At 35.5% G+C, this 26,950-nt stretch overlaps 2 protein-coding genes across 8 annotated transcripts in view; both read left to right on the top strand.

Annotated features, from left to right (window-relative positions):
- Positions 1-8,290, top strand: part of LOC138892562 (uncharacterized) — a 36,692-nt gene extending 28,402 nt beyond the window's left edge. Inside the window, exons 4-5 of the mRNA XM_070176298.1 lie at positions 7,088-7,145; positions 8,144-8,290. Of these exons, the coding sequence (XP_070032399.1) occupies positions 7,088-7,145; positions 8,144-8,290 (205 nt within the window). The remainder of the gene's footprint in view (positions 1-7,087; positions 7,146-8,143) is intronic.
- Positions 8,291-14,125: 5,835 nt separating this feature from the next.
- LOC104099731 (uncharacterized) lies at positions 14,126-20,025 on the top strand. 7 transcript variants are annotated; one of them, XM_070174995.1, is made up of 8 exons: positions 14,126-14,385; positions 15,954-16,092; positions 16,507-16,606; positions 16,689-16,892; positions 17,049-17,141; positions 17,215-17,322; positions 17,427-17,832; positions 19,777-20,025. In XM_070174995.1, exons 3-7 carry the CDS (start codon positions 16,526-16,528, stop codon positions 17,667-17,669), a joined length of 729 nt encoding a protein of 242 aa, XP_070031096.1. In that variant the 5' UTR covers positions 14,126-14,385; positions 15,954-16,092; positions 16,507-16,525; the 3' UTR covers positions 17,670-17,832; positions 19,777-20,025. The 7 variants fall into 7 exon arrangements, with proteins under 7 accessions (XP_070031096.1, XP_070031095.1, XP_018627487.1 ...); XM_070174994.1 differs by having other exon boundaries at positions 15,951-16,092; XM_018771971.3 differs by having other exon boundaries at positions 14,126-16,092; positions 16,445-16,606.
- Positions 20,026-26,950: the final 6,925 nt, after the last annotated feature.

Here is a 26,950-nt window from a genome sequence, read left to right as displayed (position 1 = left end):
TTGGCAATGTACGAAGGTTTTGGACAAGGTTTTATTTGATATGAGTTTTATTACCGGTACCGAGTTTGTTATTGAGCAGTATTGTGGTCGGAAGTAATTGCTATGAATATTTGAGTCATGCGGTATATCATGTGATTATGTCTCTCTCATATGAGGGGTAAACATACCCAAATGCTCATATATATATATATATATATATATATATATATATATATATATATATATATATATATATAAACTGTGCAGGCTCATGAGGCCGCCATGAACATCTACTAATATACAAAATATACAAGACTCATCTACAAGCCTCTAGCGATAGCTGAACTGTATCATGGTCGGGACAAGGCCTCCACCTACCTATCAAACCTGTATATATAAAATGGACTCCAAGGTCTAGACCTGGTAACTCTGAGGAATTGAAGCTTACCAACCGACCTGATGTTTGACTTTGTCCATTGGGAAGGTCTATCCAGCTGTCTATCAGGACCTGCAGGCATGAAATGCAGCATCCCGAGTAAAAGGGACGTCAGTATGAAATAATGTACCGAGTATGTAAGGCAACAGAATAACTGAAAGCTGAAACTGAACTGATAATATAATAACCGAATGTAACTGGGAGTCAAAGATGATCTGAAGATATGCTTTCCTGCTGATATTGACTGAACTCTCTCAATATAGTAAGTAAAATAGTTGTCCGGTCCTATAAGGCTCGATACGTATAACTTCTTTGTCGTAGTAGGCTCGCTCATAGGTGCTCGACCATACTAGGCTCTGTATCTCGGCCATTATGTGCTCGCTCATAGGCGCTCGGCCATAGTAGCTCGGTATATAACTTACCATCTCATCAGAGGTTTCCTAATAGGGGCCTACCCACCGACTATTGCTCGATGGAGGTGAAAATAATGTAATACTGTATATATATATATAGACCCTCTACTCTCTTGACTGAAAGAAGACAATACTTAACTGAATAGAAAGTCCCAATAAGGGAGAATACTGTAACTTATGAGACTAGGATAATGTTAATAAATTTAGGAATAGGAACTTCTCTTTATGTCTCCTTATCAAACACATGGAGTTACGAGATCATGCCAAAATGAAGGAACGGTTTAGACTTAACATACCTTAACCTCATTGAGTCCTTAATAGCTTCCAAGAAACTTTTCAAACAACTCAACTCAGTCTACCATAGCATAAGGAGATTCAAAATCCGTGCTGAGTAAAGGCTAAGTCCGTAACTTAAGCTAGTAGCTCGTTTATGTAAATTTGGGCAGCATCTCCCCTATAAAAAGGGCCCCCTACAATACCATATACCAACAACAACAACCAGAGCAATACAATAAGAACAACATCAACAATAGGGTACAAAATATTTCATTAACAAGTCATCAACATATCACGACGAGCGACAACCTTAGATTGAATCCCTTTAGCTTCCTTCAACCCCATTATCATTCATTCTTGAACTTAGTAATATATTCAGTATAATAACCAATACCTTTTAAAGGATTTCCAGCCTTGCACTCAATTTTAATGTTACCCAAAATTGCCCAACACAAGATAATATCATTGTCGACAACTTCCAAGTGCTTTATAGCCATTTCCTTTTCTAGTTACCAATTTCTTCAACAAGATTGACATGTAAACCAACATAATAATACTAAAAATATCATATCAAACTTTGTTTCCATAATTTCCAGCCACTTAAAATTCATAAGAGCAACTTTTAAATCAATCCATCAAGAACAACAACATCTCAAGCTAATCCAAGTATTATCTTGTAGTTTATCATCCTAACAACTTAACCAACATACAAGCAAGCTTAAGCACAATTAGTAGGATTTTATTCTCACCTTAGACAGTAGCAACAACTTTAAATTTCAGCCAAACACAACCCACAATTATCCTCAATGACACCATAATACTATAGGTGTTGTATTCTCTTCTTGAATTACCTTTTGGTGTTCAAGTTGGTGTGTAAATACTTGTAGTTCGCCTTGAAATTCTAATATATATGAAGGAGGGACTGACTATTACCTTAATCAACAAGAAAAATACGAAACCTGAGGTTACTTCACTTTGAAAAACCATCCAAAACAGCCACAAGATGATAAACTACGATCTATCAAGCACCACGGGGTTCCTAGCGTTGGATTCATGATTTTATCTTAGGTTTTTACCCTAGAATCATGGAGGAACCCTTGGAGATCATTTAGGAGGGTTTAGGAACTGTTTTGGACAAGAAAAATGAGTGAAAACAATTTAGAATTGACTTGAATACAAGCTGGGGTTTTACACCGACTTTGCGGGTCCCATGGGAGCTGCTTGCGCAGTCTCGCAAAAATGTGAATATCTCTCTACTACGATATCATATCGATGAACAGTTAAATGCGTTAGAAATGAAACTCGTAGATATTCAATTTTATAGGTAGATAACCCCATAAATCCAAGTTTATTGGTAGAAAAGCTTAGCTACATTTGACCTAGGTTTCGGCACATTTATGAATGTAACTTGTGATGGAATTTTCCAACTTTTGTTCCATAACTTGCTTGACTTCAAGACATTACACATGACCATCATATGACTAAAAGAACTCATAAAATAATCTCCTTATAATTTTAAGCACCCTAGTCTCACCCCAAAAGTACATGTTATAACATTCCCAACTTGTCGACTTTCGACGAAACTTATTTTCTTCAATTCACTTAGCTTCTAAGCCTTCCAACCCTCTTGGTACATGGAATTCATGATCATAAATATTTGTAACCTCCACGGTAACATGATTAATTTACTTTATAAACTTTTCAAAGATGATCTTATTTCTGAGCTTATATCAATTGACTTATGGCATACTCTTATGTACGAAAATATGGGGTGTAACATCATTCCCCCATTTGGAACATTCGTCCTCGAATGTTGACTGATGCGCTTATTAGTCTCATAACCTATAGGTATTGCAAATACTTTACTACTTTCCTTTCCATCTAGGTGACTTTTTTGTGAATAAATCCAAAGGCCAGGGCATTCCCCCCTTTAGGCCTCTCTCTCACACCATGACTTGTGATTGGATTTCTTCCAATCTCGTAATTGTTGCTACCTTATGTCATGCAGCCTATATGACTCTATCCTTATATGTGCACCTATGTGATTCTTCTCTCCTTTGTCCTCCAGCATTTAGCCAATCTCTAGGCCTCACTTTGTGAACCTATACAGAACTATGACAAGATGTCCCTATAGGCATCTATAGGTGTACTGAAATTCTTCACTCGGTACTTGTCGAACTTACGACTATTGCTATATCTTGTTTCATAGCCTCGGTTAGCTATGCTTATGGCTTTACTCTAGGTAGGTCATACTAAACCATAATACTTACTTCAGTTTATTAGTAAGGCTAAACATTTCCTTCATTTTGGCATGATCTCATAACTGCATATGTTTGATAAGGAGACATAAAGAGAAGTTCGTATTTCTGAATTTATTAACATTATCCTAGTCTCATAAGTTACAGTATTCTCCCTTATTGGGACTTTCTATTCAGTTAAGTATTGTCTTCTTTCAATCAAGAGAGTAGAGGGTCTATATATATACAGTATTACAGTATTTTCACCACCACCGAGCTATAATTGGTGGGCAGGCCCCTATTGGGCAACCTCTAATTAGATGGTAAGTTATATACCACTGTGGTTGTTGTTGTTGGTATATGGTATTGGAGGAGGCCTTTGTTACAGGAGAGATGCTGCCCAAATTTACATAAATGAGCAACTAGCTTAAGTTACGGACTTAGCCTTTACTCAACACTGATTTTGAATCTCCTTATGCTATGGTAGACTAAGTTGAGTTGTTTGAAGAGTTTCTTGGAAGCTATTAAGGACTCAACTAGGTTAAGGTATGTTAAGGCTAAACCTTTCCTTCATTTTGGCATGATCTCGTAATTGCATGTGTTTGATAAGGAGACATAAAGAGAAGTTCGTATTCCTGAATTTATTAACATTATCCTAATCTCACAAGTTACAGTATTCTCCCTTATTGGGACTTTCTATTTAGTTAAGTATTGTCTTATATCAGTCAAGAGAGTAGTGGGTCTATATATATACAGGATTACAGTATTTTCACCACCACCGAGTTATAATCGGTGGGCAGGCCCCTATTGGGCAACCTCTGATCAGATGGTAAGTTATATACCGAGCCTACTGTGGCCGAGCACATATGAGCGAGCCCAAAATGGCCGAGATACAAAGCCTAGTATGACCGAGCGCCTATGAGCGAGCCTACTACGACAAAGAAGTTAAACATTCCGAGCCTTATAGGGTCGGATAACTATTTTACTTACTATATTGAGAGAGTTTAGTCAATATCAGCAGGTAAGCATATCTTCAGATCATATTTGACTCCCAGATACTTTCAGTTATTATATTATCAGTTCAGTTTCAGCTTTCAGTTATTCTATTGCCTTACATACTCGGTACATTATTTCGTACTGATGTCCTTTTTGCTGGGGATGCTGCATTTTATGCCTGCAGGTCCGATAGACAGCTGGATAGACCTTCCTAGTGGACAAAGTCAAACATCAGCTCGGTTGGTAAGCTCCACTTCCTCGGAGTTACCAGGTCTAGACCTTGGAGTCCATTTTATATATACAGGTTTGATGGGTAGGTCGAGGCCCTGTCGCGACCATGATACAGTTCAGCTATCGCAAGAGGCTTGTAGATGAGTCTTGTATATTTTGTATATCAGTAGATGTTCATGGCGGCCTCATCAGTCTGCACAGTTTTTTATATATATATATATTGGGTACGTTTACCCCTCAGATGAGAGAGACGATATTTTCAGATGATTCGGAATATGGCCTCATCATCCTAAGTTGAGGGTTACCCCTCCAGAATTTACACTTATAGAGTGGTATGCTCAGGCCAAATATGGCACCGGGAGCTGGCCACACCTCCCCAGGGTATCAGAGCAATACAATAAGAACAACATCAACAATAGGGTACAAAATATTTCATTAACAAGTCATCAACATATCACGACGAGCGGTAACCTCGGATTGAATCCCTTTAGCGTCCTTCAACCCCATTATCAATCATTCTTGAACTTAGTAATATATTCAGTATAATAACCAATACCTTTTAAAGGATTTTCAGCCTTGTACTCAATTTTAAAGTTATCCAAAATAGTCCAACACAAGATAATATCATTGTCGACCACTTCCAAATGCTTTATAGCCATTTCCTTTTCTAGTTACCAATTTTCTCAATAAGATTGACATGTAAACCAACATAATCATACTAACAATATCAATGCAAACTTGTTTTCCATAATTTCCAGCCACTTAAAGTTCATAAGAGCAACTTTCAAATCAATCCATCAAGAACACTAACATCTCAAGCTAATCCAAGTATTATCTTGTAGTTTATCATCCTAACAACTTAACCAACATATAAGAAAGCTTAAGCACAATTAGTAGGCTATTATACTCACCTTAGACAATAGCAACAACTTGAAATTTCAGCAAACATAGCCCACAATTATCCTCAATGACACCATAACGCTATAGGTGTTGTATTCTCTTCTTGAATTACCTTTTGGTGTTCAAGTTGGTGTGTAAATACTTGTAGTTCACCTTGAAAATCTAATATATATATGAAGGAGAGACTAATTATTACCTTAATCAACAAGAAAAACATGAAACCTGCAGTTACGTGACTTTGAAGAACGATCCAAAATAGCCACAAGATGAAGAACTACGATCTAGCAAGCACCACTGGGTTTCTAGCATTGGATTCATGTTTTTATTTTAGGTTTTCACCCTAGAATCATGGAGGAACCCTTGGAGAGAATTTCGATCCTTAGAACATAATGGTCTATCACGCTTTAGGTATGCTTTTGACTCATTAGCTATGATACTAGAAGGTATTCCTACAGGGACATCAATACGGGTTGGAACATTCTCTACAGGGATATGTGATTTTGTTATCCTTTTCAGGTCCGTAAATGCATCTGGTATTTGATTTATTATTTTCTATAAATGAATAATCTTTTGCATATTTTTTCATAAATAGAGGCACGTGGATCAAGATGAGACAATGATTGATTTTTTCACATAATTTTCTGTTTGGTCTCACCATTTTCTCCTCCTAATTTTGGAAAAAATATCTCATCGAAATAATAATATGCAAATCGAGCAGTGAATAAATTTTCTATTAATGTTTCGAGGTAGCGAATAATAGATGGTCGATTCAAAACCAACATATATTCCTAACCTTTTTGGGGGACCCATCTTTGTGCGATATAACTGTGCTACAGGCACATATACTGCATATCCAAAAATTCTTAAATGAGATATATTAGGTTCATGACCCAAAGTTAATTGCAACGGAGAATATTTATGATAATTTGTCAGTCTGAGACAAACTAGCATTGTTGGATGCAAAATAGCATGACCCCAAACAGAAGTGGGCAACCTCGTTTTCATGAGTAACAGTCTTGCTATCAATTGCAAACATTTAATCAAAGACTCTGCAAGGCCATTTTGAGTGTGAACATAAGCTACATGATATTCTACTTTTATCTCAATTGATAAGCAATAATCATTAAATTCTTGGGATGAAAACTCAGCAGCATTATCAAGTCGAATAGACTTAATCAGATTATCGGGAAAATGTGCCCGTAATCGAATTATTTGTGCTATTAATTTTACAAACTTCAGGTTGCAAGATAACAACATGATACCATCTAGAAGATGTATCTATTAAGACCATAAAATATCTAAACGACTCACTAGGTGGTAGGTCCACAAATATCCCCTTGTATACGTTCAAAAAATGTGTGGGACTCAATCCTAACCTTTGTTGGTGATGGTCTAACAATTAACTTGCCTTGATAACAAGAAGCGCAAGAAAATTTATTATTTAAAAGAATCTTTAAATTTTTTAATGGATACCCGTTTGAGTTTTATGTAATTCGTCTCATCATAATTGATCCAGGATGTCCCAATCGATCATGTCAAAGTACAAAAGTATTAGAATCAGTAACCTTTTGGTTTACGATAAAATATCCCTCACTTGTAATAATTTTTGTCCAATACAGACCACAAGACAAAGATGGAAACTTCTCAATAATCATTTTCTGGCCAGAGACATTCTTGGTAACGATGAAATATTCAAGATTATTTTCATCTATTGTCTCAATATGATATCCATTTCAGCGATATCTTTAAAACTCAACAAGTTCCTCCTGGACTTGGAGGAGAATATTGCATTATCTATGATAAGTATTGTTCCCCTAGGCAGAGTTATAGTAGCTCTTCCACAACCTTCAATTAAATTACTACTACCAAAAATTGTAGCAACATCTGCCTTACACGTATTTAAATGAGAGAAATATTTTTTCTCTTCGAATATTGTATGTGTCGTACATGAATCAATTAAACAAATATTTTTATAATTGTACTTTAATTCAAGTTTGCTTTGATAGATATCCATATTTGCTTCACATGCTTTGACATACAAAAGAAAATATACGAATAAAAATTATTATTTTCAGAGAAAAAGAAAAAGAAACAAAGTTAAATCAATGATTCAATAATGACTTTTTAATGCAATTTCGAGCAAACTCTGATTATGATACAAATAATTACGTAGCTAAAAATAATGCAATTATAAGTACAGTACACATATGACTAATACAACGTAAAAGATAATACAATAAATATTATTAGTGTCCAGAAAAGGAAAATAAAGTAAAAATCAATGATACAATAGAGAACGATAAGATTGAACAATCCATCTATATATATATATATTTAATAATCTCAATAACTCCCATACATTTCATATCCATAACCCCCAAATGATTAATGTATAAGTTTATGATAATTTATTATTGTCTTTCTCCATATGTACCTATATAAGGACATCTATATTTTGAACAAAGATATACTAACGTATTACCTCCTTCTTCTTTTTTGCTTTTTTTTACAACTTCCTTCTTTATTTTCCTTCTCGTAAATTTTAATTTTATTCTATGTGAGATTTTTCAAAGTATGTATTATCCAAAGGTAACAATTTACTCTATTTTATATTATAAATTGAGTATTAGATATGCTTAACATTTATTTGAGGAACTCTTATATGTTTTCTGCAGATCATGGAGGCTGATGCAGCAAATTATAGAGGATCCGAATCAGAGAGAAAATATTTGATTGATCTATACAAGAAGTTTAAGGGTGAAATACAAAGGGAAGAGCACAAAGACAGATTTAAGTGCTCTCTTTCCTTTTTAGTGTTTTGATTTCTAGGTTGCCACTTAATTAGAATTCTTTCTACGTGCTATTTTGCTCCATAATGTACTTCTAGCCCAAGCTTAATTCGTATCGCCTCAGAGATATTCTAGATGAGGTTATAGTTGCAAGTAGAGTTTAACTGATGACCTTTCTTAATCAAATTATTTGGTCTTGACATTGCCAATCATATAAAATATTTTGTGGAAATCCATACATTTTCAGATTTTAAGACCAGTTAAAAAATTACAGTTCCTCTATGATGCCATTACAATTGCAAGTGGGAGGGATACATATGTCCTTTTGTCTAATCATGTGAATCGACACACTATTTAGCCATCTGTTTATTGCATCATAATTCACTAATTATTTTGCTTTAGCAATAGTATTTGCTGAGGCTCGGACAAAGTCCTTCCACCCTCATCAAGTTTGGTCTTTCTTCGCTAAAAACTAACTGACATTTTATAATTTTATTTTATGATAATATAATTTGAAATAAGTGCATTGAAATTTCATATTGGCCAAGATTGTTTAACTATTTGAGCTTAGCCTGCTCATACAAATATTAAATGGAGAGGATCATTTGATTCCCATCATAAAAATATGTTACTTACAACTTTTAGTCTTTTGAGTAATTAAAGAAAACATTAAAGAGAGAGAGAAAGAGCTTCATGGTGTGTAACGTCCATGTATCCCCCACTTGTAATTGTGACAATGTGTAACGTCCATGTATTCATTCTTGAAAGTATGCGTATAGTGATATCAATAAGAATTTGATATTAACTTTTAATTTGTCAACTATAGATGATTTCTATTAGACCAAAACATCACCCCCTCCCATAAATAACTTTTTCTTAATATAATGCTATAAAATATTATTAAATAGGAAATATTAGAAAAATCTATATCTATATATATATATATTAAAGGAATAAAGTTACCATATATAATTGGCATTATGGTTAAGTCACGTAGCAAGCTAATAAATGTCAATATTATATGGTAACTTTATTCTACATTTGTATAGTTAGTCAAATACAAATATATATATATATCAAATACAAATAATATATATATATATATATATATATATATATAAAAACTGAATTTGAATTAAAAGATAATTTTGAATTTATTGATAAAGTTTTAAAATTTGAATTTAAACTAAAAATAAAATTTTGTCTTTTTTTATCATGTTATCATACTTAATTTGGCTAATGATCATATGCAATAATGTTAGAAACTTTTGTTATCTTTTCTAATTATTTAAATATTACTTCGCCTCTGGCAAAACAAAAAACAAAAAAAAACTACTCCATGTAACTATAAAACTCTTTCACATTTAAAACCCTATAAATAGTTCTTTAAAACATTGTAGATAGATTTGAATAAAGCGAATTTCTTTTAAAATAAATGTAATATATTGGGTACACGTCTATTTTTATCCAAATAATAAAAAAAGAGTTTTAAATCGAATAAAAGTTTACTTACATATATAATGAAGTAAACATACATGCTAGAGAAAGAAACATAACAAAAATTAGTCAATATTAAAAAAAAATGTTTTTTTCTTTTCTTTTTAAAAAATATTTGTTTGAAGAGTCAATTTGTATAAATGGACATCAAACAATTAACAAAGCTTTGGTTATACAATTGCTATCATTAATTTCAATTTAGCACATTCTAGGAATTGAAGGGTATAAGGTAAAACCCCTTCATTTAGCTGCAGTCAAGTCAATATTGCAAGGGTATAATATTTTTTTCGTTGAAGAATATTAGTTTTGAATCATTAGATTATATAAAAGGTTTTGTTTTCTCGAACTCAACAAGAGAGATATTGGTTTGTAATTGATAGTTTCTATTGTGATTTTCAAGTGTAACAAAGTGTATATTTTTAAAAAAACAAAATTGGTATGACGTGAAATATTTTTTCTTTAAAAATGTAAACAAATTATTTTAAAAAAACTCTTTACTTTTTTCTACTTCAAATATAATAAAAAGATAATATATTTTTGAAAATTAGTAGAGAGTTTTTAAAATTATTATAATAGAAGTCATATCATGGATAAACTCAAAAATCCGAAATCTTATGCAATATTTACATAAATATCTGGCCAGATTTATTCTTTACTTTTTATAGCCAATATAAATAGATGATATACCGACAACACAAGATTATATATATTATATATGGATTATATATAAATTACACATCCTTCAATTTTTTAATTTAAGTGGTCGGGCGAGCACCTATTTAGGCTGATTAGATAAAGCCAAAAGAAAAATATGAAAAAATTTCAACCAAAGACTAAAAATATAAATAAAGTTCTTATGTAGTCAATTTCTATTAAAAATCATCTTTTTATAGTTAAATAAAATAATTTTTTATAACAAAAGAAAGAATGACATAAAAAATAAGATAAAGAAAATAAATATTGAAAAAGAATGTATGAAAGATCTAAAAACCAGAAATAAGAGATGACAACGAATTTCTTTTTATGTTTTATCTTTGTTTAGTATAAAAATTTTGGAAGCTAATCTCATCGATTTCAAATATTATTTTCAACTCAAATACATAGATTATAAGATAAGGGTATCATAGAATATTCTTTATTTTTTAATTTACATTGTGTGCCGTTTTTAAAAAAATCACTATTACTAACAAACTGATATGATATACGAATTTGAATTTAAATGTAATTTGAGTAGTTTGCATTGAGGTTAAGCCAAGTATAGTGTCGAAAAATAAACTACTTGGCAATTTTAAAATAATATATATAGTGTTATATAATAACAATCAACTAATTTAACATTTAATGATTCAAAGAATAAAATTTTAGTGTGTATAGGGTATTAAAAATTTAAAATCTTTAGCTAGAGATATCGATAAACTTAAAATGGAGTCATACCGAAATAAAGTTTTTCCGGCTAAAGAATCATTTAAATTTTTTAGATAGCCGATTAAAGTAAATTTTAAATTAAGGATAATATCCTCACTTGCATCATTATAAAGATAATCATTATTGAAATATATATAAAGTTTTAGAAATTGAAATTTCAAAATAGAAATATTTTTTGAAAGATAATATCATACCAAATAAGAGTTTAAGTCGTAGTAAAAGAATCACGTCGTAATCAAAGAATCGTTTATATTGTGTCAACCTTTATGCTTTGCCATAAATATGAGTTATTATTTCGCTTTGTGGCTATTTTTAGGTTCCAATAACACCAATGAGAATAGTGCAAAAATAAAATTATCACTACGAGATTTGAGAAAATGTTAGTCTTTTTTCATGTACTGTTTCTTAATTAATATCTAACGATTATCTATAATTATTTAGAAGGTTTAAATTTTAAGGTTATTAAGATATAATTCAAATAACTCAGATATTTAATACGGTTAATATCAAATATCAAAATGGAGTCATACTGGGAAACAATATTCATTGACTAAAGAATTTTTTAAAATTTTAGATAGCCAATTAAAATGAGTTTTGAATTAAGGATAATATTTTCACTTACATTATTATAAAAGTAATTATTATTGAAAAATAAAGTTTTAGAAACTAAAATTTTAAAAAAGAAATATTTTTTTAAAAGATATCAACACACCAAATAAGAGTTCAATTAGTAGAATATCACGACCCAAAATCCGACTAGTCGTGATGGCACCTAACCCAACCCGCTAGGTAAGCCAATTAACTACTAACCAATACCAATAACAATTAATAAAGTAATTAAGTAAAGAAATATCTGAATCCAATACATTCCCCAAGAACTGGTAGTACAAATCATGAGCTTCTAAGAATAGAGTTTACAAAGCAGAAATGAAATAAATACATAGTCTGTTTGAATAGTACATAAACATAGTTTTACAGATCTAAAGCTACCACGAACGAAAGGCAGCTACAGTCGGGATGGAGGTACATCTTCAATCCAGCTCCCATCGAACACAGCAACATCAGTAGCCAACATCTGCACGCAAGGTGCAGAAGTGTAGTATGAGTACAACCGACCCCATGTACTCAATAAGTAACAAACCTAACCTTAGGTTGAAAGTAGTGACGGGCTTGTACCAAGGTCGGGTTCAAAACTAATATCCCACAACAGTTCATAACAGCATAATATAAGTAATAAAAGATGTATCTCAGAAGTAAAATGCTCATTTCATTCACAGTTTCAGAAAATAGTCATGATTTTCAAGTATCTTAGTGAAAACCCAAATCTTTTATCGAAAATGCCAAAAATATGAGTAAGTTTGAAAACTGTAATTTTTTCAAATATCCTTTCCACAATAAATAAGATGTTTCATTTTCTTTCCAGATAGCAAGTGTGAAATACCTCTCTATGCTCACATATCAATATGTGTAAAAAGTTATGAATGACGTGATATTGTACAGCATGAGAAAAAATATGTCTCTATGCCTGTATGTCATATGTGCATGCCAATGCCATGTATCTCAGAGATGAATTATGTTCTCACACTCTTAGAGTACTCAATCTCACTGTTTCACATTCTCTCTCACTATGCTCAAGGCTCAGCACACTCAATCACTCAGCGTTGTACAATACCTGATGCGGCGTGCAGCCCGATCCATATATGACCATAAGGCCCGTTGTGGCGCGCAACCCGATCCATATATATATAGTCGACTGCGCTCACTGGGGGTGTGCAGACTCCGGAGGGACTCCTTCAGCCCAAGTGCTATATCGATGCGGCGTGCAGCCCGATCCCATAACATATAAACAACCATAAGACTCGTGCGGCGTGCAACCCGATCCATATATATATATATATATATATATATATATATATATATATATACACACATACATCCCTAAGGCTCGTTGCGGCGTGCAACCCGACCCATATAAAATATAATCAATATAATATGTTGTGGCGTGTAGCCCGATCCCAAAATGTCACTCTCACTCAGGCCCTCGGCCTCACTCAGTTATCAATCTCTCCAGTCTCACTCACGGGTTCACAATGTCATGAAACTAGCCCGACAACAATGATATGCTGTATCAATAAGTAATATCTGAGACTGAGATATGGTATGAATGCATGAATATGACTGAGTACGAAATATCAATGAAATCAGTGAGATGACAGTAAGAAACGACCACTATGGGTCCAAACAATATCGGCATAAAGCCTAAACATGATATCTAGCATGATTGACAGTTCAATTACTTTATCACATGGCGAAAACACGGATATCAACAAAATAGGGCCACTATTCAGTGCCATGAAAACAACAGAGTCCCAATTCACATGGTGCACGCCCACACGCCCGCCACCTAGCATGTGTGTCACCTCAACACAAATCGCATAACACGTATTTCGGGGTTTCATACCCTCAACACTAAGATTAGAAGAGTTACTTACCTCGAACAAGCCAATTCCAACACCGAGCAAGCCAAGCGATACTCCAAAATGCCATCCCGCGCGTTCTGACCTCCGAACGGCCCGAAACTAACCCAAAACAACTCAAGTATATCAACAATACTAAAAGAACCACTACTAGAAAATAAACCTATTGCATCAGTTATTTAGAAATGGTTACATAACCCTTGCAATATATGGTCTATTGCAAGGGTTACAACCGTCGCAATAGCCGCTTGAGCCTATTAAGACAGTATTAAAACTAAACCGACGCATTAGTACCACAACCGTTGCCACATACCTCTCTATGGAGACAGTTTGGTAAAAATAACTTTGTGGAGATGGTTCTGTGTAAAAAAGAGGATTTCATTTCCCTTCAATTATTTCACTAAACCCGCGAATGCTCCTTTTATAATTAAAAAATAATTCCAAAATTACACGTATCAAAGTAAAAGAGGGGTCTTCTTCTTTTCTATTCAGTTCATTGAGAAAAACCCTCTGAAGCTTCTTCAAGAGCGAAAAACGGCTCCACGCGAAGGATTTTGACCAGTCAAAGTAAAAGAGGGGCCTTCTTCTTTTCTATTCAGTTCATTGAGAAAAACCCTCCAGTGAAGCTTCTTCAAGATCAAAAAACGGCTCCACATCCAGCGAGATTTCGACCAGTGAAGGATTTCGACCAGCGAAGGCTTCGACCAATATTGCTCTCTACTACAATAGGTCTGCATGCTCTCCTCCATGGCTTATAAGTTCCCTATCTCTAGATTTTCCATTCAAGTATTTTTGGAAAAGATTACAAAATACACAAATGGGTTTCTATGAAGTTACTATCTTTTGTTCTAATTTATGTTTGGTTTTTAATTTTAGTGTGGTTTAAAGTTTGTATCTCAAATTTGGTGAAGATTTGAGTTTTTCGTGAAAAATATCTATGATAAAAAATTAAAGAAGATTGCTTAAATTTTGGGTTTTAGTAAAATTGGAGTTTGAGAAACTAGGTTTCAATTCTTTGAGCCAAAATTTTATTCGAAGTTTATTTTGTACTGAATAATGAGTTTACTGCTGTTTGGGAGGAATTAAAGTGACAAATACCCTTCAAAACTCCATTGTTGAGGTCGACAAAGTTCTAAAACTTAAATAGAGAAATTTAAAGTTGGGAGAGTTGGAGAAAATTGTTGTATATATATATGGGGATTTTACTTTTTTTGTTGGTTTTCTGGTTGTTTGGCTCTTGTGTTCTAAAATGGGTGTTTTTTCATGCATAACCTGATCAATTTTTTTATCAATGGGTTTTTATGCATAACCTGATCAATTTGTCAATTTTTTTTATCAATGGGTGTTCTAAAATGCTCTTGTTTGGTTTTCTGTTTGTTTTTTTTTTTTTGCATAACCTGATCTAAAATGCTCTTTTTTTATGCCCAACAGGAAAGAAACAAAAATTATCCCCAATATAGCATATAAATAAGAGCAATAAAAGATTAACAAGAAGCCACAACAAAAGCCCGCTAAATAAGATAGTTGCTGCCCTGCTAGCAACCTTGTAGTTATAGCAGAAAGTGAGATGTATACAACTGCTAATAGTAACAGTTGACTCAATTTCTTAATGTTGATTAAGTACATGTACAATGTGAGTGTGTGCGCGCGCGTGCTGTACCTTAGTGCTCTTTTCTAACAAAATTATACCACCCAGAACGGCTAGACCTTCAATAGTTTAGTCTGAATGCTTGCAGTTTTTGGACTAAAATAGGGAGGCTCCCATTGTACGTTAACGTCGATTGTTGGCTAAATTGCGCCAAACTTACTCTTTAAAGTTGTATACATGTGTCAATATCCCTTCATTTAGCCTGAACTTTAACTTGGTTTTAAATGTGTGCCTCAATCAGATTAAGCAAATAGACTAGGGCGAATTGCAGCAATGCCCAGAAATTTTATGGAGATTACAGACTTGGGAGACTGAACATAAGTTTGTCGAAGTGTAAAGTTCAGAATGTCCACCAACAGAAGTTGGATAACTTAGTTAGGACCATCAAATACAAGGTACTAAACACTATATTGCAAGATACCCACATCAAAATAGCCCGTACAATAGCCAAATCATCCTCTCCTGGATAGTTATCTCCATATTGTAAAGAGGACTGTGAGAAGTTTAGTTTTTTCTATAATTCAATCTGTTCTGTGTCTCTATCTTACTCTTACCGATCAAAAATAACCAAAATAAATGTTCTTAAATAATGCTACTTTATTACTATTTTAAATTTTGACTGATGAATTATATTACTTTTAAACAGCAGGAGTTTTCTGAAGAGCTCGCCATTGGCCATCATTAAAAGCCCAAGTCCGGCATACTGATAGACCGACAGCAGACGCCTGCTGAAACGTCTCAGTAACTTTTTCCCTTGTGGACTGATCAGCAGCAAACAACATTAACCAGTAAGTATTTAATCCATTCACATAAAAAGGTTGGGCATTCACCACAAATTGGTTCCCACTCTTCTGCACCATTGTCCACTCTCCATCTTCCATCTCTCCCCTGTCATTATATCCATTCAGAAATGCAAAATTAAACTTAGAGAAACAAACAATCTTACAAACATAACAAGAAAATGAAACTGATTTGCTGCTTCATCGAATGGAGCACGATTTACATACTTTGTACATACTACAAGTAGACAACTAGCAGCCAATAAAAGCAATTTAGAGCTAAAATTTTGCTCCTGGTTAACCATGTTGGCAAGTCAATAAGCAAGTTAAGATTATCTTGAACAACATAGTATATATATAGATGTACAACGGGACGTGTCCGAGGTTTTTCTGAATAAGCAACAAGCTTATGATAATGGACAGAAGTAGTGTTGAGGAGGGAATGATCAAAGCTACCTTACAAGAAAAGATCCACTGTTGGAGGAAAATGGACACAAAAGACGATTTATGGACATATACCAAGGTTTGAAGTTCCGATACAAATGTTCAGTTATTTGTTAAAAGTATGTTACAATTTCTGCTAATCAAATGAAATCAAATTGTAGTCGAAGTATGATATTCCCGATGCTGCAAAAACATGGACTTTATTTTCAATTGGAAATGCTTGGAGAAGGCATAAAAGTCAACGGAAGAAAGATCATTATGATGCCTATCAAAATGATGAAGTTCGAATGACAAAAAGGCCTGGTTATATACCAGAATTTCAGTTTAAAGAACTCCTGAAATATTGGAGTTCTGATAAACTACAGGTAAATATAAACCATGGTCTTGACAATAGTCTTCACAATCTGTTAATACTGGAGAATTTTGATGAAAATATAGTCTTTTGTTCCTCTGTTTTTTTTCTTCAAAATGCTACTAATTGTGTTATTTAGATATATTGTATTGACTCATTTTATTTGCAGATATCATCCGAAATCAACAAGGAGAATCAGAAAAAGTTGACGGATCCACACACAGCTGGCAAAATAAGTTTTGCTGTAATCCGTAATGAATTGGTGTGTACTCTTATTTATTATTATATCTATTATATTTTTTAAAGATCTCTTATATCTATTTTCATGCGACTAGGAAAAAATAAAGGAATCTATATCACTTAAGGAGATGTTTGTGGCCACAAGAGCAAGAAAACCTGGGCGTTTGTACAAGGACTCAGACGAAAATACAACTAGTAAAATTGTACGAATATTATCTATTTGCAAGTTTTAAATGAGATCATTTTATTTATTCTTCTTCCTTATTTTTTATTTACTTTAATTCTTTTGTTGAATTTTCTTTGTTAGGCTGAAATGGAAAAAATTGAAACACAGCAAAGTGTAGATGGCAGTCAGTCTGTTGATGCATTTTCATCTGTCATGGGTCCTGAACATTCAGGACGTTTAAGATTATATGGACGAGGGGTTACAAAGACTACTTTGAAAGGAAAAGTGGGCCATTTCGAGCCGACTTCAAATGCCACAAATGATACAGTGCAAGAAATGCAAGAAAGGATTCGAAAGATGGAGGAACAAAAGAGAACTATGTGACAAGCAATTACAGCAGATGTAATTGCTCAACTTCAGCGTGCAGGATTAATTAATCCAAACATACTAGCAACATTGTCTGTTTCGTCACTAGGAGAAGCTACCTCTGCACCACAAGCTGCTAATCAACTGATCTATCGACCATCTACAGGTAGCAACAATCAAGGTTAGTATCACTTTATTCCCAGGCTAAACTTCATATTTTAGCAACTGTAGAGCTGCTGATATTTGTTAATATATGTGTATTAAATTTTACTGTGGTTGAGTTTTCCATATTGGAGTCTAGATTGCTGTTGATTATTCTGAATAGAAATTGATAGCTTTGCATTCAAGTTATTTGAGTCTCGAACTCTTCCTACTTACCCAAAGCAAAATGACACTTCGAAGTACCAAAGGAGAAAAGTATCATTCAAGTTATAAAAACTAATGTAGACAGCATCATTTCTGACAGTAATGCATAGAAAATGTAGACAGCAAAATTAATGTAGACAGCATCCTACTTTGATGAATTGATTTGGCAATATGTTTGACACAATCTCCATATTAGTTCCAAATGCCAGGGTACTCAATCTCCACATTTTGTTGTATTCTCTCATAATGTTGACATGTATTACCCAAATAGAGATTAATTTAGGTTTAAAGTAAAATTGTTACTGCCAAATCAATTCATCACAGTTTCTATGCATTACTGTCAGCATCGTCAAAAACAAACTATCAATTGTGTCAACATACTGCCACCTGGTAATGTAGACAGTTTCTATGCATTACTGTCAACATACTGCCAAATCAATTCATCACAGTTTCTATGTAGACAGCATCCTACTTTGAAAAGTCAGCATCGTCAAAAATGTCATCATGTCTGCCCAAAATCTGGGCAGCTTTATTCTCCAGTAGCTCTCCTGCTTTTGCTCCAGCTTCTCTTTTGTTTGTGAGTGTAAATAGCACCATGTTGCTCGATCAAATTGCCCTTCCTTTTTGCGTGGAGTCATTGCATATAACAATGAGGGGCGCACGTCTGTGTATTTCTTATGTATCATGGATGATGTAGATATAAAGCATTACCAGGTGGCTTTTGAATTAAAAATCGTGTTGAACAATAGCTTATTTCTGTTCAAGAAGGCAAGATGTATGGCATGTTGATCATTTCAAACCCCCTTACAGAAGCAAATTATCACGATGCTTCCTTTATTATTAGATGTTTTGGCTTTTTCAATAGATTCTATTACTTCTTCAAATGATTCCAGAAAGTTAAAGGTCCCATTGTGGTTGTCACTCATCCTGCCAAGAATTTTGATAAAACTGGGCAGTGTTGATTGATGAAGTGTATGCTATGGTTGATAAAACTGGGCAGTATTGATAGCTGAGTCACTCCTTCGAGCAATGACTTCCTTACCTCGCTTCATCATAAAGTGTATGCTATGGTTGTGTTTTACATCCAATACAAACTTGAGGATCCATGAATCAGATCCAAACCTTTGTGTGAACAAATTGAACAAAGTGTATGCTATGGTTGTGTTGTACATCAGAAGGCACATTAGTTTACCTGTCAGTAAATTGAACAAAACCACAACGTTTGCCTACTGGTATTTTCACATGAAGCAGCTGTCCATAATGTCCAAAAACCTGCCTTAGATGGTCATCCAAATAACTGTTTCTATATGCTTTCTGGAGGTGGAAATGCTCCCATTAGTTTTTTGTGCTGAAGCAGTTGTTTCTGCCTGTGATGGCTTTCGTTCATGTATCTTTTGTAAAAGAATCTGCTTCTTGTTCATGTAATTTTTTGTAATAGAAGCTGCTTGATCTGTCATTTTCTTGATTAAAGATGTGGGTTGTGGATTTTATGTGGTTCCTTAGATCAGCAGAAGTTTTTTTGGGTTGTTGAGGTATATGTATTTCATTATTTAATGTTGCACTATGTCACCTTTTATGTTCTGAAGTGTATCAGGTAGGGTAGTGTTTGGGTTCTTTTTCTTTTTTGGAAAGTATGGGATTGTGTATTTGTCAATTTGTTTAATCTTACTACGTGCCATGACATTAATATACATATATCTTTAAATGAAATCCTTTTATAAAACTTTTGCTAAATTGTTTGTTTTTTGATTATTTGTAGGTGGAGAACTTGAAGTAGGCGACAAAAGTGATGAAGATCTTACTTAGGAGTATTAGGTTGATTCATGATGAAACTTTACATATGCTGTAGAAATATTTTATTTTTGTACACTTTGGAAACTTATGTGTTCCAATTCACTGCAGATATTGTTATATATTTTGCTTTTATGGATATTACACCTATTATGGATTCTGATTTTGTTTAAAAATAGATTTTTCTCGTAAATTATATATATTTCAAGGTGTGTTACATTGTTGGTTTGTTTAACTGTTGCAATAGAGATATGATAGGCGTTGCAGTAGCCCAGAAAATAGCCGTCGCAATATATCAATATAACCGTTGCAATACCATGAGCCCCAAATCGCATAAGCCAAAAGTGACCGTTGCAATAGTATAACGTAACCGTCGTAATAGCATTAAGTAACCACTGCAATAGTATAAAATAACTATAGCAATAGCCTGAACAACAGTTGCTAATGAACTCTATTGCAACGGTTTGTAACCGTTCTATTGAATAAAAAACCCGTCGTAACATCATTCAAAGAATAACTGTTGCAATAGACCGTCTTTTGCATCGGTTATTAAACCGTTACACAGAACCGTCACAATAGATCTATCACGACGAAACCTGTTGTAACGGCCATAAAACCGTCGCAATATCTCTATGGCAATGATTTTAATTCCTTCTGCAGCGGTTTTGGAACCGTCACCATAAGTCTAATTTCTAGTAGTGAACCAATCCCGATCGAAAAAGATCAAATCTTGAATCAAAAAGCCCAAAACTGGCCAAAAGCCCAACCCGGGCCCGCAACTCGGAACCCGATAAAATTTACAAAATTCAACAACTCATTCAATTATGAGTCCAATCACACTAATTTCACTCAAATCCGACTCCAATTCGATGTTCAAAACTCAAAAATTCATATTATGAAACTTTAGGCCAAAACCCCCAATTTCCTCTTTAAAATTCACAATCCAATTACCAAAAATGAAGATAGATTCATGAAATATAACCAAAATCGAGTAGAGAACACTTACCCCAATTCATATGGTGAAAATTGCTTCAAGAATCGCCTCAATCCGAGCTCCATAGCTCCCAAAATGTAAAAATGTCTGAAACCTTCTAAATAGAGTACTATATACACTGCCCAGACGTCCTCTTTCGCGAACGCGGGAAAACCATCGCATTCGCGATGAATAAATCTCACACTGCCACTAAAGTCTCTACACGTTCGCGATGCACCCCACGCGAACGCGATGAACACTGCTGCCAAAGCTTCGCGAACACGACTAACCTTACGCGATAGCATAGAAGAACGCTCAAATTCCCAGCTGCCAACCTCAACACTACGCGAACGCGAAGAGGACTTGCCCCAACTCTACGCGAACGCGAGACATACGTCGCAATCGCGAAGAACAATTTTCTGGTGCCATCAAAATACACTACGCGTTCGCAAAACTTGCCACGCGATGAAGAACTGAGACACCAGAAAATAGCAGAACACAACAGTACCAAAAATGAAGAAAAATGATGAGAAATTAATCCGAAACACGCCCGAGCCCCTTGACACCCCGTCCAAACATACCAACAAGTCCCATAACATAACACGGACCTACTCGAGGCCTCAAAACATACAAAACAACATCGGAACGACGAATCACACCTCAATTCGAATTCAATGAACTTTGAAACTTCAAACTTCCACAACCGATGTCGAAACCTATCAAATCACGTCTGATTGACCTCAAATTTTGCACACAAGTCACATTCGATATTACGGACCTGCTCCAACTTCCGGAATCGGAATCCGATCCCGATATCAAAAAGTCCACTCCCGGTCAAACTTTCCAAAATTTCAACTTTCACCATTTCGAGCCAAATTCAACCACGGACCTCCCAATCACAATCCAGACGCGCTCCTAAGTCCGAAATCACCCAACGGAGCTAATGGAACAATCAAAACTCTGTTTCGGGTTCAAATTCACAAAAAGTCAAACTTGGTCGACTCTTTCAAATTTAAAGCTTCTAGTTGAGAATCATTCTTTCAAATCAATTCCGAATAACCTGAAAGCCAAAACTGATAATTCAAATAAGTAATATTACATCATACGGAGCTACTCATGCCCTCAAACAACCGAGCGAAGTGTAAATGCTCAAAATGACCGATCGGGTCGTTACATCCTACCCCACATACATTCGTCCTCGAACGTGTCCGGAGTTGTTCGCAAAGCCATCAAACCGCCGTATAACCTTACCATGCACATATCCGGGGGTGATCCCACGTCACCCTATCCCATACAGGTCCGATAACACAACATAACTGTAATTTCTCAATTCAACCTAGCTCACAAACCTTCGAATCAAATTTCAAACATCTGGAATTTCTTATAAGATCAAAATTTTGCATCTACATACCGTATAAGTATGAACAAGCTGTACCAAAAGTCGTAACCATAACTCAAATACTCAAATTCAAATACCACATAGTTCAAATGCTCGAAGCAATGATTTCTAATCACAGTAGCTGTTCAAATCAACCCAATGCCGGTAATAAACCTCATGTCAAACAAGACTCCATTATAAAACCTTCGTACACTGCCAATGATGAAAGAAATATGAAGAACTCATAACCATTCATCAATTCAACAAGTCATGGTACTCCATCTCCTTCGATAAGACTATAGCAAATTTCTAAGCCGACTTCCGATATTATCTTTCCAACCATGCTGACATCAATTCCAATAGTATCCATTCTAGGTACAATGACCTCATCTCATCAAATACCAACTACTCTACTGATATGCCACACCAATACTATCTAAAGCCACAACCCGTGCAATCCGTGCACCAATAAGCAACATTCCAGATGTACTTAATTACGAAAATGACTCAAACAAGAGAATCGTCCCGCAAGCTCGACGGGTACCACCCCGATGCAATGCTAAGAACCCATCACACACCGTAGAATCATAGAACACGGATCTAACACCAAGGATCATATCTCAACATAACTCTGTTGTAATGCGCGACCCCATCCAAAGACTGATCCATATGAAATACCTCAGCCACCATGCTTAAAATCAATAACCACGCTCAATCCGATATCAAGTACTCAAAGTGCATTAACATAACCACGGAGAAGCAGATGACACAATGCCATGCAAAACCAGAAAGAACATAACCCATATGTCATCAACCATGCAATACCCAATTACTTATCTCGCTCAAATTTCGCTATAAAGCCCAAATATAACCGCACCAGGTGTGCTATAAACCAACAGATCACAACTCCTCGTAGCATAGAAGAGAAACTCATAGATCATCTCAGAATATGAATAAGCTCAACAACAACTGAATGGCACATCCCTCAATAATAGAAGTATAGAGCAAACCAATCCGGCTCGATGTAGAATACACATCCTAATTGGGCCTACCAATGGACCCCCAAATTGACTCTGGTCACCCACAAATAGATAAATAACCCTCCGAAAATCCACAATGACTAAATCATAACACATACTATCATCTGGCTAGCTTCGGCCACAACCTCACAGTCCACAACCATGAAACAATCTGCTCCTGAGAACTCCCAGCCTCCAAATCCATAAAACACACGAATCATCATATCTGATTCCATCTCCACCGCCAGAATGTCTAACACATCTCTCATACACGATCCTCCCACGAGAAATACTTCTAAAATTCTTCTGTGCCACGTAGGAAAATTTAAATATCATCAGTCGATCAACTAGGAGAGTGCCACAATACCAATGAAGTACCCATAAATCAAAACACATTGCCCCTTCTGAAATGTATACTCTCATCAGGTCATACTGATTAGTAATATCATTTACCTAGTCATCTAAAACCATCCATGCTGCCTACGAATTTATGTCATTCCCTAAAAAACTTAACGGTGACTTTGCAGATGCAAATCTCAATCCCACACAACACACCGCATCTACCATGCCATCCTGTGAAGAGTATAAGAATCTCATAATCAACTCTGAGTGACAACCAGAATACATACCTGATCAGTCAGAAACCTTCCATTGATCTCATCCCGGAGAAAATCCCAATACGCAACATATTCCTCACCCGGTAGGAAATATACTCCTCGAACCGTGGTAAAACCTAGTGGGAACTCTTTGAAACCCATTTGCACATAAACAAGCTATCAGAACTGAATCTCTCTAACTCACCCAGCCGCAGAGGTCGCCAAAACCCAAGAGCATTGCCACGAAACACATATAGAGACTAGCCATATCATAAGTACCCAAAGAACTGATTATATCCATTACTATGCTGATCCAACCTACTACTACGCTATCCTATTTCTCCAAGTCCCTTCCAAATTGCCTTCAAATTGATACTTCTCCTTGCTGGAACACCACGATCCTTAATCAAAATTCACCACACAAGAGACCCTAGTATAAAACCACAATGCCCTAAGGCCCATAAGCCGCTGACTTCCCTCGTAAGTACCCCAAAGCACCACAACCAAGATACCCACTCTAAAGAGACCTTATGTAAACCTAAAATTATTTCCTTCACCTTCTCGACGCAGAAATGCATAATCCACAATGGTATAAAAATACCACAAGTCTCGACACCATCCAATGTAACTCTCAGTTTCTAGCCATGTACCAATCTTGAAAATTCCAAATCGCTACATATAATTCTTGAATCCATTAGAACCATTTTCGAGAGTCATCCACTCTACTCAAATATCAATTACACCGCCCCAAACGGGCCAAACGACTGGTGCCCTATTGGCATGACGACTCCCAAAGGAGTAACTCACACTCCTAAGCAACCGAGCAAATTCCTACTCCATGTACACTACATCCTTCGCGAATAACCACTAAATTATTTTATGATTCCCATATACCCATAGAGTGTAATACAACCTGTATCCAGAAATTCCTTTACCTGAGTGTCACGCCCCAACCTCGAGTAGCGCGACCGGTGCCCAACCGAGTGGACCCAGTCAAGCAAGCCTATTAAACCTTTCCTACCCGTCTCATACATAATCCAAAAAGGGATCACATCACTATTTGTAAAACAGGGGAGAGATCAGTTATATCAATATATAAACGTTGCTAGTTCATTCTTCCTTATATATATTATGCCATAGTTGAGTTTTCAAAATACAACTCGATCCAACGACCACCCCAACATACATATATGACCCACATAAACGTCTACGGAGTCTCTAAGAGTACAAAAGAGCAACATGACAATGCCGGCAACAAGGCCCCGGCTATACCTCAAAATATAAAAACTTATACAAAAGAAGGACTGCATGACCCCTGGGAGAAATGGGGCTCACCAAGACTACTGTGAGGAGAGAAAGAGAGCACCACTATCTGCGATCGGCACTATCTGCGATGGAACCACCTACATCCATTAGAAGATATAGCGTCCCCGGCAAAAGGGACGTTAGTACTGTCGAATAGTACTAGTATGTAAGGCAAACACCAATCTTAGTAGAATGAACAGTGAAACAAGGAGAAAACAGTCATAATAATCATTAAGTACTTCATAGAAATACAAAGAAACACCAAGTAAGGATCACATAATTTCCAATTCAATCTTTCCAACTTTTTAGATTAATAATCTTTAATGCCCAGGCCACAACTCACAATGCCACCGTGTTTTACACGGAGTCCGATCTCAGCCCGACCGGCTAAGCCATCTCAAGTGATACATATCCATATCCACAATGTAAATCAATAATTCCAACACAATTGCCGCCATGTGTATAACATGGCGTCCGATCTCGGCCCGATCGGCTAAGCCATCTCACTTGAGACATAACCTCTTTCAATTGTTCACTCAATTCACATTTCTTCCCCATATTTTGTTACATGGCACAAACAACCTCACTTATTAATTAGTTCTTGGCACTTGGGAACATTTTACAATTCAAGTCTTTCCCTTTTTATTCGTTCAAACAACATCATCATTCATGTCGATAAGTACCATCACATAAGGCATTTCACACAAAAGGGAAGGCGCATGAAAAATCATAATTACATTCTCAAATAGCATGATAACATGGTAACCATCAAAAATAATTAGGGAACATGAATCTTTCAATCCAACACACTAAGGAAAATAATTCTAGTATGATCAAGTTAGAACTTACACCCATTATTCGAACACCAGGAGTTCGATTCTAAGAAGAAGAGAGTTAGCCATACATACCTCAATTGCGATTCTTTAGACTCTACAATTATCCGGAACCCTTAGCAACCTCAATCTATTTTAGCAATATACAAATTGAACCCAGAATTAGGAAAACGCTCATGGTTCTAGCTCACTTTTTCCCACACTCTTTATCATACATGCATGCAAGATAAACCACCCTTATACCCATGAAGTATCACACTAGTACCCCACTATAGCTATGTTTGAAATTAAGAGCTGGGATGATGAAGTCTTACCTTTTTGGATGAATAATTTGGTGTTCTACTTGAATATTTCCAAGCTTTGAGTGATGGTTGAAGATTAATTGATGAAAATTAGGCCTTCCCTCTAGAACCCTCTCTCTCTCACTCTAGAAATATTAGAAATGAGCTTCAAAATAGACTAAATGGGTGTTTTAACGGAATGGGGGTCGGGTTTTAAATTAAGAAAAATGGTACCCCGACACAGGTCTGCAGTCGCATATGCGACCGCATAATGGTTATGCAGTCCGCAAAGTGACCGCAGAAATGGCCCTCAGGGGCCTAAACTTTCAGCTCAGGTATGCGACCAGTATGCGGTCCGCATACTTATTCTGCGGTCGCATAATGCACCGCAAAACTCCCTCCGCAGAAACCCAAGAGGAATTATGCGACCGATATGCGGTCCGCATATCGATTATGCGGTCACATAATCGACCGCAAAACTGACCTCAAATTGGCCAAACTTACTGCTTCACTCTGCGGCCATTATGCGGTCCGCAGAGTGATTATGCGGCAGCATAATGGGCCGCAGAAACGCGTTCTTCTGCAAAATATTTACCTCTCAGTCTGTAGGGTACTACTATAGTAACGCAGTAATCTAACTTGGCACCACAAAACCCCGAGTATTTTGGTTAAAAAATTTACGGTTCCTTACATCCTCCCCCACTTAAGATCATTCGTTCTCGAATGAGGATCAAGGTTCACTTAACACAGTTTCAGT

The sequence above is a fragment of the Nicotiana tomentosiformis genome, chromosome 5 (genome assembly GCF_000390325.3).
Source record: "Nicotiana tomentosiformis chromosome 5, ASM39032v3, whole genome shotgun sequence".
Taxonomy (NCBI): domain Eukaryota; kingdom Viridiplantae; phylum Streptophyta; class Magnoliopsida; order Solanales; family Solanaceae; genus Nicotiana; species Nicotiana tomentosiformis.
The sequence above is the reverse complement of the archived record's forward strand: the minus strand, read 5'-3'. Positions and strand labels throughout refer to the sequence as shown.